The sequence below is a fragment of the Drosophila melanogaster genome, chromosome 3L, assembly GCF_000001215.4.
Source record: "Drosophila melanogaster chromosome 3L".
NCBI lineage: Eukaryota > Metazoa > Arthropoda > Insecta > Diptera > Drosophilidae > Drosophila > Drosophila melanogaster.
In genome coordinates, this window is record NT_037436.4 from 21226252 (window position 1) to 21239208 (window position 12957).

Below are 12957 nucleotides of genomic sequence, written 5' to 3' on the forward strand. Positions count from 1 at the left end.
TGGCTGCTGTTATTGCTGCTGCTCTTGCTGTCGCTGGCGCTGGTGGAGATTAGAAAGATAGAGCCTCCAGTACTCGCATCACATTGACTCTCTCCAACCGATCTGCTCCCTTCATCTCCTCCAGCGGCTCCACCTCATGCTCCGGCGGCGGCGGCGCTTCGCAGTTTTCCCACTCCATTGGGCCACACAGACGCAATGCATTCTATTTTCCTGCTCTTTCCACACACAGACCAGCGCACAGTTACTCACACTGGCGCAGAGGGACACGTTCTTGTTCTTCTGCGCCGCTGCTCCGTCGTCGTCTTGGACTTTTGTGTGTTGTCGTAGGTTCTACAGTTTAGCTTGGATTTTCCCTGGCGCATTTGGAGCGCTGCGAAGTTGGCGCTTGGATCTCGACGAAGCGAGAGTTTTGTACGCGCGATCACCATTTCTCCCAAAAAATAATAAAATCGACGCGCGAGTGTGCCGCCACAAAACGAACCTATATCGAAACGAGCGCCCGATTTTGGAACTAGCCTGAACTTGGAAACGAAGGACTTCGAAAACAACACGGAAGTGAATTGAAAAATTATGCAATACAAGCTATTACGAAGGCTAAGTGCAAGTGACAAACTTAAGCGAGGGGATTAGTAATGAGAAATGCGAAATGATCGTGATAATTGAATTCAAGCATTAACGAAAGAACTGCGCACAAAGTAGGGAGGCAATAATTACATATGTACATGGCTGGGAAAGGCCTTAACTAAACTTAGCAAACTAATAAATAGAAAAAAGGAAATATTGGCCAAATATTATAGTATTGGGAATATTAGGTTACTTGATATCAAAAATTAATGTCTATTTTATACACTTATTCTTAGACTTAATGTTAACTTATCGTACTTATTATGATTGGTTTTTCAAGATTACCAGAACTTGATAGATTGGTCTAGCTTTTGAAATCGGATAGCATTTTCTTTAAAGGACTTTGCCATATGCTAAAGCCTAACTTCTTTTTTCAATTCAGCCACAGCTGACAAAAGCGAAGAAAATTTGAAAGACCGTGAATCCTTTTGAAACGCCCTCTCCGGATTCCTCATTAAGTGCAAAAGATATAACATCGCAGAGATTTCCCATAAAAATGCTGATCAGGCGCCCTCGCAGGTTGCCAACGTCGATTTCCGCCAGCAGGACGATGATGAAGATGATGGATGCCCATCTCACCGATTCGATCCGAGCAACATGGATGTATACCAAATAGAGCTGGAGGAACAGGCACAAATCCGCTCCAAACTGCTGGTCGAAACCTGTGTGAAGCACTCGTCTTCGGAGCAGCAGCAGCTCCAAGTTAAGCAGGAGGACCTCATCAAGGATTTCACTCGGGACGAGGAGGAACAGCCAAGCGAAGAGGAGGCGGAGGAAGAGGACAACGAAGAGGACGAGGAAGAAGAAGGCGAAGAAGAAGAGGAGGACGAGGACGAGGAAGCCCTGCTGCCGGTAGTCAATTTTAATGCAAATTCAGACTTTAATTTGCATTTCTTTGACACACCGGAGGACTCGTCCACCCAAGGGGCCTACAGTGAGGCCAATAGCTTGGAATCCGAGCAGGAAGAGGAGAAGCAAACACAGCAGCATCAGCAGCAGAAGCAGCATCACCGGGATTTGGAGGATTGCCTAAGTGCCATTGAAGCTGATCCATTGCAGTTGTTGCATTGCGACGACTTCTATAGAACATCAGCCCTAGCAGAGAGTGTTGCAGCCAGTCTAAGCCCACAGCAGCAGCAGCAACGGCAGCACACCCACCAGCAACAACAGCAACAGCAGCAGCAGCAGCAACACCCTGGACAGCAGCAACATCAGCTCAACTGCACGCTGAGCAATGGTGGAGGTGCTTTGTACACCATCAGCAGTGTGCATCAGTTCGGTCCGGCCAGCAACCACAACACCAGCAGCAGCTCCCCCTCCTCCAGCGCCGCCCACTCTTCGCCGGACAGCGGCTGCTCGTCGGCCTCCTCCTCCGGATCTTCGCGATCCTGCGGATCCTCCTCTGCATCCTCCTCCTCGTCAGCGGTCAGCAGCACCATCAGCAGCGGCCGCAGCAGCAACAACAGCGTCGTCAACCCCGCAGCAACATCTTCATCTGTTGCGCATCTGAACAAAGGTACGTGCAATTTGCAACTGACACTGCGACTCTTCCGCGTTGTCGTCTCCTCTCCTCTGCTGCGGACCATTGTTGTCGGTCTTTGAAATTGTGTTCAATAAATTTGCATTCATTGCATAATAGCTGCAACAGCAATTGAAAGTCGTTGGGTCTTCGGTTTCTTCTCCTTTTGAGGAAACTATTAAAGCGCAGCATGGAAAATGTGAAAATGAATATAATTCGCTGTTATTGGCCAATGGCTGTTGCTGTTTCAGTTTTCTCTTTAGTGCGAGGAAATTGCTTTTCATGTTGCACGTCTGTCAATGTGCTTGCATTTGCCGCTGCATTTGCTTTTCCTTTTGGGTGCAGTGCAATTGAAAGCCATGGAAAAGATGTTTTAATTTTCATAAATCGCCTTGAATTGGTCTCGGCTCTCTTTTGCCTTGGATGATGGTATTTGAAGGGGCTAAGCCCATTCTACTCCTCCGGGAGTAGTTGGTGGCTCGAACGAATGGGTAGTTGGAACCGGAAATGCAACAAAACATAGGCTTAATAACTACTACGGTCAGCTGCTGCTTACACAGAGACTTTCAAAAAAAGAAACCAACATATATATTTTAAACAATTTTTTTTATAAATATCTAAATCCAATACATTTTTATTGCTGAATGATTTACCGCCACTAATAGCCAAGAAAATGATTATTTAACTTTAAATATAAATTTGTTTATTTTCAATAAATTTTATAATATTTTGAACTACAATTCGACATTATAAATACTATTCGGCTTGGCTGAACTTGCAAATTGCCTGGATTTTTTGGCGAAGATTTCATTTCGAGTCCTGGAATGGCAACATTTAATTGCGTCAATTAGTGCGAATGAAAATTAAATCTGTTAGGAAAGGCCTTGAAATCAAGCTGGGAATTAGAGGAAAAGTCAAAATCTCGACTGCTTTTTCCACGGCATTCAAATTGATATTCCTCTGCCGGGGCAAAAATTGACTGCAATCGCTCGTTGTCCACTCCACTCAATTAGTTGTCTTCAACCAGATAAATGCATGAAATGAAAATGGAAATGGGAAAAAGTCGAGGAAATATGAAGTCTTTGTCGTCTATCGTCCATGCCTCTGACTTGTCTGACAACGCGGAAATGCCAAGCAGTTTTCCACCAGCCAGTCAGCCAGCCAGCCAGCCAGCCAGTCAACCCACAACCCGCACCCCTTTTTCTTCGGCTGGATAAACAATGGCGTTTCAAATTGTCAACTTGCAAAAGCCACCAAATGATTTGCATTTGAACGCGGCGCGAAAATGAAAAGCAGCCACTTGAGTTTCCTTTGCGTTTTCTTTTCTTTTTCATTCCTGCCCGGGCCGACGACATTTTCCAGACGCCGTTGTTGTAGTTGTAATTGTTGTTGCACTCCAATTGTAAAAATTCAATTTGCAATTGCACAAGCGCGTAACGCGCCATCCACTGTAAGAAAAAACAAATGATGTAAACATGCATCACCAAAGTTGATCACCAAATAAATATTAACAAATTTAAACGGTTTCGGAAGTGATGTGTATTAGATTAATATTTGTTACAAAATTTGTAAAGGACAGTTTCTTGGACCAAGCACAAGGACATTTTATTACAAGAAATAAATTGAAGTTCTGTCTCCATATTTCCGTTCCTGTCGACAGTTTTTCGGTGCGTGTATCCACATTAATTTCATTTTGTTTCGCATTTCTGAGGTGTGGCAACGCCAATGTGCACAGCGGCAACTAGCAACACCAACACCAACAACATCGCGACAACAACAATAGAAGGCTGTTCAAACTCCGCGCTTAGTTCATTTGCCTCTTCCTTTTGCATTAGAAAAGCGAAAAATAGCAGCAAGACATGCAGTCAAATTGAATTCGAAATGAAATGCCAAGAAGCAAACATTGCTGCCTGGCTCCAGTTTTTCTTTGCTTGTTTTTCTTTTCTTCTTTTTCCCTAATTTGCAATGCAAATTTTTTTCGGCGCTCGCACTGTGAAAATTGTGCGGCTGCAGCTTTCCTCGTGACTGCCGTTTTTACAGGCAATTTATTGTAGGCGGTGGCGTATACGTGATTTTTTGGCATTTCTTCTTATCGCACATCTCCTGGAAGTTGAATGCACTCTTTGGCCATTGGATTTAACTTTGATCACCAGCCCACTGGAGGATGATTAAGATGGGAGCCTTAAAGCTGTCGGAAAAAAATAATTTAGCCATTAGGTGGCTTAAATCAATTACTGGTGACACTTGTCGATTGATTGCGCTTGTGATCGTGATTGTGATTGTGGCTGTCCCGTGTTGCAAGAAGGTGACATTTTGGACGATGGCGAGTGGGTGACATGGCGGCAGTGACAGCAAACTCATTTAACAAATTGCACTGCGACATGTTGCACACGCGGCGTATGAGCAATGTGCCATTGCATAAGCGACCAGCTGGACAACTTTCCAGCGGAGGAAATGTGTAAACCAATGCAATTTTCCCTTGCAGAGCAACAGCAGCAGCCACTGCCGACGACACAGCTGCAACAGCAGCAGCAGCACCAGCAGCAGTTGCAACACCCGCAGCAGCAGCAATCTTTTGGCCTAGCAGACAGCAGCAGCAGCAACGGCAGCAGCAACAACAACAACGGTGTCTCCTCGAAATCATTTGTGCCCTGCAAAGTCTGTGGCGACAAGGCATCGGGATACCACTATGGTGTAACCTCCTGCGAGGGTTGCAAGGTGAGTTTGTGCAGGTCATGCAGTATATATATTTTCAATGGGTTTTTTCCTGGCAGGGATTCTTTCGTCGCAGTATCCAGAAGCAAATCGAATATCGCTGTTTGCGGGACGGCAAGTGCCTGGTCATCAGACTGAACCGCAATCGCTGCCAGTACTGCCGCTTCAAGAAATGCCTTTCCGCTGGCATGAGCCGCGATTGTAAGTACTAAACCAAAACTACAGCCAAGAAATATGATTATGCCGAATACCCAATCCCAAAAAGCCAACTGCTTGGGACCAAAGTGAAGGCGAGGCTGCACCTTGTTCACTTTTTGTGCCCCTTGATAACTTTATTAGCTGCGAAACCGCTGGCAGATTTCTGCCAAGCGATCGCAGATTGTGTCAGTTGACTGTCAGTGAAAATTGGCAACTGCAAGATAGCGTTTTAGAAGAGCAATTCAAACTACACCGAAGGAAACGAAGTCTGTGGTATTTATTTGGTATCAAAAAGTTTAAATGGGTAGGAAATAATGATGATGTTCTTGACTGACAGCATTAAAGTGCAAGTATTATTGTGTGCAATAACAATTGATTTATTGACTTATATTTTAGATTTAAGATCAATTAAGTAGTATTAAATGTTAAATAACTCTCGAAATCGTAAAAGGCCAAACCAATTATTTGCTCTGCATAGCTTAAACCTTGAGACTCCATTGCTTTCCTCTTTATAATTGAATCAGCGAGCATCGGTTAGCTAAACTAGTTAGTTAATGCCCCTTAAAACCTTGATGAACCAATACTTAAGATAATTCGCCTATTTGAAAACTCAATTCGCGAGCACAGGCCGTTCATCCAGCCTTAAAACGGGTTTCAAATACGCCAAACCTTTTAGCCAAGCACCCATAAACCACTCCAGAGTCCAGACGGGCGGAAACCAGAGCTTAGATGCAGTTGGAGCTGGGTAAGCCACAAATTTTCCCCTTTGCCGGCCTGGGAAATACTTCCTGCAAAGCCGACATCCACCCACGGACCCAGAGCGAAATTAGTTTTTATGACTGTTGTCAGCGGCAGTAGCCAGTAGTTGCATGGGCAACTTGCAGCAGCAGCAACATACAGCAGCAAAAGCTGCAACAACAACTGCTCCAGGGATCCCTCGGCTTTCAAATGCAATTTATTTGATGTTGCGAAATTAATTGCCCCAAAAAGATCGGAAACAAGAGAGCCGCACATAAAATCAAGCAAAATGAGAGTTTGCTGTTGCCGCTGTCACTGTTGCTGTCGCAGTGCTGTTGCTGTTGCATTTGCTGCACGCGAGCAACATTTATTAGCCGCATCTATTGGCTGCAACATTTGTTGCAATTTTTTATGGCATTTGTCTTGCCCAGAGTCGAGGCTCACAGTGTTGAACAAACATTTCCTTAATTTTCCTCGACGCCCACGGAGGCTGAACCGCAAGGAAATAACCCACGAACCACACGACCAAATCGTAGAGCTTGCTTTTGCCCACAGTTAATGGCTTTGCACTGGACGGATTTTTCGGAAAATCGATTTTAAATGCCCTAAAAATAAGCCTAATTGCAAATTGTAATTATATTTATGTAAGCCCGTTTCTACAAAATAATTTTTGACTACCCATCTTAGTCAGCTATATTTTGCCAGATCCAGCACATAGTGAAACATTTTTATGGCGATAAGGTCTTAAAAGTTACATCATCACTTAAATCCCTTCTTTAACTGCCTTGTTTTATTGGCCTTGATAAATGAGTTTCCCTGCAGAACATTGCAGATTCGTTTTAGGACTTTAAGATTTATTTTTATTTTCATACTTTTCCCTTCCCTACGTCATCCTTAGTGACTCTTCTCTGTGCGCTTTTCTTTGGCGATTTTTCTTTTGGCCCAATGCATATGGAAAGTTCAATAATTTACTTGACTTGCTCTTAAGGCCAGTTTTGTGTGGGGCATGAATGTGCTGTTGCGGCTGCAACTGTGGTTGGTGGGCGGTGGCAGCTTTCGAGACGCCTTTAGACTATTGCCTGCTCGCTTTAATTAGACTTGCCACAGACTTTGTCGAATCGGATGGGGTTATTATGGCTTATGGGTTGTGGGCTGTGGCAATGCTGCAGCTGGCAATTGCTGATTGTCGATTGCTTTTTGCAGTTGCCGTGAGAGATTTTCCAATTAAGTTGGCTTAGAGAGCTGCTAAAATCGTTGAAAGCCCAAAGCGAACTTTAATATTTCCGTTTCCCAGTGCGAAAGCTGGAGTTTCAGTGTTTTAATGGGTCAAACCATTATTACCCCTACCTTTCGAACTGCAAAAAAAAAACGAAAAAATGCAATTATGCTGTCTGTGTGTATATAAGTGGGCGTGGCATGACTTTTATTTAATTTGCAAAGCTTTTGTTGGCAGCAGCACAAAGTACGGTGCAAAAAAGATGAAAATAGCACGATGCTTGCCGCGCTGAAACTGCATTTCGGATGTTGCAGCAACAGCAACAGGAGCAGCAGCGCCGTCAACAGCAACACTTTGCATGGCTCTACAGGAATTTAGGTCAAACATAAAGCACATAACACTCACACACAGCCGCCCCAAAGTTTTCATGCCGGCATGCGGCATTTTGTGGCAATATCAACATCACTGCCAGCAGCAGCAGCAACCATTCCATGCCGGCAGCAACAACTGCCTTCCTTTGCCTTAGCCAATTATTTCTCAAACAATTTAATAAACTTTTAGTTACATTTATTCACATTTGGGCTAAATGGAAGAGGGAAAGTGGGAAATGTAAATACAAAAAGGCACAATAACTTGGCCTGTCTTCTCTAAGCTATTAGCTTGGTCTATTAAAGCAAATAATGGAGAGATTTTCATTTTCAGTTGGGTGCAAATTGTGCAAATTCGACGATTAAATTACATCTTAAAAAATTCGAATCATAAAAGATTTTCTAAGGAATACAATAATATGAAACTTTATGCAGCTGTTTTAGGAACCCCTTTCTGTTCTGTTGTTTGTGTGTTCCAGAAATATAAAGAACTCATATCTAAAATCGGCGGCAGTAATCAAATGTATGTATGTGAGAAAATTGTTTGGGTAGGCTAATAGAAAACTTTCCGGCATGCTCTCTTTCTCCCCATTTCCACTCCATGTTGATCCTAATGCGGCCGTCAATCAAATTGGCCGCAAATCAAAATGCAATTAAAGCGCCAAACGGGCCGAAGAACTTTTTGGACAAAGTTCTGGTTGTCCGCTGTTGGCTGTCTGTCTGTCTGCTTGAGAATGGGCACATTGCTGTCACTGCCAGCGGCAGCAACAACAACAACAACAGCAACAACATCAACCGTCAAGGCGACACAGTAACATAGAATCAAACTGCTCTCGACTCAATTGTAGTCAATTTGAAAGCCAACTATCAAATGTCAGCTACAAGCATCCGAGATTCGTTCGCCACGATTCTTCTAGACGCCCAAAATCGAGTGCAAAACGCAACTGTTGCTGCCAAAAACTTCATGTTGCCGCTGCGCCTGCGCAGTGACACCAGCGGTGACACCAGCAACAACAACGAAAACAACAGCCGGAGAGCAAGGCAGGCTTATAATTGTGGCGTTAACTGGGTCAGTTGCCAACCGAGTTGGCCAGGCCAATCTGAATCCAAATCCAAGAGCCAGACCCCGTTGCCCGCTGTAGCGATTGCCCATTGTTGCCGCTTTTTGCTAGCTGGTTGCTTGGTTGTTCAGATGTTCGGTTGTTGCCTCTTTGACTGGCAACTTATTGTGAGTGCTTGCTCTGTTTCTGCGCTTTTAAAAATTGTCTTTTGTTTGGCCGCATCCACAGCTTTATTTTCGCCATTGTTTCGCTCGCTAAATTTTATTACTATTTGGCAATACGCAGAACGATAGAGAATACAGAGAAAACGATTTGCACGGTCTTTGAATGCATGTTTTCAAAGTCCTAGCAGTAGTAAAATATCAATTGAAAGCAGCAATGGTTATTACAGATGTTCAAAAACAATCTAAAAGCTACATAAATACGTGCTCTGCATTCCTCAATTCCAGCTAACAGTATTTTCCGTTTTATAGTTAGTTTCTTCACATTTTTGGGGGATTCCCAAATCATTAAGTATCAGTCTTAATGTGCAGCATTTTCAATTACTTCTATATGTATCTGAAAGTCTCAACCTTACAATTCACGAATCTCCGAATCTCATTAAACCTCTTATCGATTTCCTCACGAAGTTCAGCAAACCTACGGATCTCGATTCCGTTCGCGATTGAACGGAAGCTTCCGCTTCCTTTGAAATTCCCCCGGCGCCTTTCACTTTCAGTTGCCGTTCGTTGCCGTTGTGGCTTTGGCGCTGAACTGTTGAGTTGGTGAGCTGCTTCCGCTGCCATTGCCAAACTTGCCGGCCGAAATCTCCTCCGGAAGTACCCCTTCTTGCCAAGAGAAGCGGGTCCAATGCTCGCAGTGTTTATGACTTTCCGCGGGGCAAATCAGCCGCAACAGCAAACACAAAATGCAATAAAAGCAAGAACACAAACAGGAACGGCGCAAAACAAATAAAATATTGCCGAAATTTGTAGCCGCCGAAACATCGTTTAATTTTTTAATTACGTATTCAAAGTGTTGTTACTGCGCGCGACTCGTTTGTAAACAATTTTTAGCCAGGCTCTGGCGAAAAGTTGAGTAAACAGTTCGTCCAGAAATGAAAAATCGATCGTAAAACAATTTAATAAATTAACAAAAGCGGTTTGCAGCAGCACCTGTTGCCGCTTGAATGAGTCAATCTGCGTTGCGATTTATTTCTGATGCTTCTGCTGCTGCGCGTTGTTGTCTCTTCCGCTGTCGTTGCCCCCGGGTGTTGCAACATATTCCCTCTGACTAATTGCTAATGCTAATTCATGCACTCGCCTTTGCTGCGGCTCATTGTTCGCGTCTGTGTGTCGCATGTTGCTGCCGTGCTACGCATGCGTGCCTCGCAGCAACATCGCCAGCGACGCGAGCAATCTGTCCGCCAATTACAACGAAACTCGTTTGTATCCGCCCGGTAGATGTTGCCGCCGATTGCGTCTGTAGTTGTCCCTCTATTTATAGTTCAATTAACACCTTGTCGCCTTGCTAAGCCTGCAAAAAGCTAAAAACCACATTAGAGGCACTAAACAAAACATATAATTAAATTAATGCAAGCGATTTGAGGCATTCAAAATAGCGAATCAAACAAAGTACTCCCAAACTCACACTATTGTCGCATTATATATTACCTTCGAAAATATTACTAATATTTGAATTCAAATAGATTCTGTGCAGTGTGCAGATTCAGATATTAATTACTCTACTTTTGTGTGGGGATCTTCTATTATATATTGATTAAATTCGTGAAAATACTTTTCTCTTTTTCACAAAATTCAATAGGGAATCATCACCCACATTCTTGAGTTTTCTTGAGTTTGTTGAACCCCGTGACCCTTGCAAACAAACGCTTATTCACAGCTTACTGTGTAATTGGCACATTTCTGCATCACTTGCAACTGAGGAAATGTACTTTTTTTGTGAGTCAGTAACTTTCCAGAGAGCTTATGCGTAATTTGATTCTATTTACCAAAAGTGAGAAGATCACAGGTGAACAAATTGGCAAACATGGCACAAAAATTGTCATTGTTCGTGGGAATTCCCCGCCAAACTTTCTGTGGCTTGGCAAAGCCATAACCATTATATGAATAATTAGTTGATACAACTCAATTGCAATTATAGTTGCCATCGAGGGGACACCCACTTGATTCATATCGCAGTACAATTATGGGACCCCCGCCCATTACACATATTAATGTCACAAACCATCGATAAATTGTCAAGAAATGTCTCACACTTAAAGGGGTGGTAACCAGGGGGAGGACCTTTGGGTGGCTGGGTGACAAAGACAATGACGGCAAAGCCACCGCAGTAGCAGCAACAAAGCCACCCGAACGTTGACTTCTAAATGTCAATCACTGCGGACGCCCCTCTGTGCGTTCTCCCCCCTCCCGACCAACGTGCCCGGCATAAGAATGTCTTAGTAAATGTCATAAAAAAACGTAAATGCAAACTGAAAAAATAATACAAAAAAAACGAAACAAAAAAACAAATCACTGGCGATGCAGAAGAAAATAAGTTTATAAAATTAGCCAGCGCACTTTGTGTTGTTGTCTAGTGCGAAAATAAATGATTATGATGCGCCGCCATTCCCCAGAATTCCCCCACAATCCTCCGCAAATAGTTGACAACGCATCGCCCGAAGCGGCGGCGGCAAGTGCACCCGCCTTTGGGTTCAACGCCCAGCTGCAACAACAACAGCAGTAAAATCAGCAGAAACAGCAGCAGCAGCAGCAACAACATCGCATCAGCAACAGCAACACGCATTTTTCTTGGCACTTCCGCGATTCTGGCCATCGACTTCGACAATACACGAGTACCGGGGTATTATCAGCCAACTGGGGAGTGGATTTGGGTATCCAAGTCCATGATTAAGCAGCTGTTTGCTGTTGCTGCCACTGCGGATGATGTTGCTGCTGCTGCAGCTTCACGCGGCGTTAATGGCTAACTGCCATCCGGAAGACGCCAAAACTTCACCAATTTAGAGCGGCCTTATGGGTGGATTACAGCTGCGATGTCCAAAGGCATGGTAAGCCTTTTTTACTATATGTAATTACAATGACCAGGAAGGAAAATCAGGCAGACATCAGAGACTGCGCACTGAAAAGGTGCTTAATTTTTAAGCTTCCCAAGTTAAAGTTTCAAATTCTGATAGGCTTACACACTATATATACACATTTTATACAAAGTCAAGAGAGAACGATATTCTCGAATTCCACGACTATCAGATACCCATTACTCAGCTACTGGGAGTTCGAAAAAAATAAAGGGTTGCATTGTTCTGAAATACCATTGCACAGCTTATGCGTCTTTAAAAGCAACTACCTAGATTTTGTAGTTTCTGAGATCTGGACGTTCAAACGGACAGACAGAGGGAGATGGCCAGATGGACTATGCTATTGATCCTGATCGAGATAATTATATACTTACAAATATTTTTTAACGAATCTAGTATACCGTCTTACTTCACAAGTAATAGGCTTAATAGTTTTACTTACTTCCCTATTGTAATTAGTTAGCAGTTTTTTGGCACCGTTTTTTCTTGTGTATTATGTTATGAGTTTGTTCATGCCGCAGAAATGAGGAAGCAACTTCAAATGTGCTGCGGTGGCAGCAGAAACCATTGCATTACGGCGAGTTGCCGCTGCCAACGCAGAAATCAGTGAAGCGTTTTGGATTTCGAACAGCCTGGCCAATGCTATGCAGCTCTGTAGCTTATAGCCCCCTTCGATTCACTTAAGCCCCCCTTCGTCGGAGTGGCTGTCTTCAATTAACACGCCGCTGCCATGTTGCAGCAGTGGCAGTTGTTGTTGTGTGGCATTTCCCTCTACGATTTTGCAGAATGCGTTGACCTTTTTGCCGGGAAAGGAAAAGGGGCCAAGGAAAAAGGCGGAAGGGTGTGGAATGGAGTGGAGTGGAGTGGAGTGGAGTGGTGGCGATGTGATGTGTGTGCTCTCGAGTGTGGCCACAGTTGACGATGATGATCATCATGGTGGCGGCCACTTTGACGGCTTGTTGGGAACACCTTCAGCGCTCATCCGACTTAACTGCTTAATCAACCCGAAGAAGATGAGGATGGACTTTGAGGTTGAGGTTGCATGGCAAATTGCTCGAGCTGCTGATCTGCGGCTGATCTCAATGCACCTTAATGTGCCTTATGAAATGAAAACGATGAAGACGATGGAGAGCGTGATCGATGGTGGCTCCCTGTACCAAGTACTCGAGTTGCCCGACTATGCGCCTCATCTCTGAGTCGCTACTAAATTAAATCAAAACTGGCAGCGCGTTAAGACGTGCCTGACATGCCAAAAAGGGAACTGGATCGGGGGAACTTGGAGAATGGCCAGCCAGGGGTAAAAAGTGCATTTCTGGAGGAAGTCGGCCCTTGAGACGCGTGCAATTTCCAGGGGCAGTGCGATGTACAGATTTTCTGTATTATCCAATGCACGAAGAGGGGTCATAATACGATTTTAAAACACACTTAACCGCTGCGTGTTG

The 12957-nt window shown here is 44.0% G+C and overlaps 1 protein-coding gene across 3 annotated transcripts in view, besides 1 other annotated feature; it reads left to right on the forward strand.

Moving 5' to 3' along the window:
* Nucleotides 1-357: 357 nt before the first annotated feature.
* Nucleotides 358-12957, forward strand: part of Eip78C (Ecdysone-induced protein 78C) — a 39895-nt gene continuing 27295 nt past the window's right edge. Inside the window, exons 1-4 of one of the 3 annotated variants that reach the window (NM_001259933.1) lie at nt 358-555; nt 1007-2140; nt 4629-4861; nt 4918-5059. In NM_001259933.1, coding sequence (NP_001246862.1) covers nt 1222-2140; nt 4629-4861; nt 4918-5059 — 1294 coding nt within the window. In that variant the 5' untranslated portion in view covers nt 358-555; nt 1007-1221. Of the gene's footprint in view, nt 556-667; nt 2141-4628; nt 4862-4917; nt 5060-12957 lie in introns of those variants that run through there. The other 2 variants (NM_001259934.1, NM_079471.3) reach the window with 2 other exon arrangements.
* Nucleotides 11651-11885: a mobile genetic element.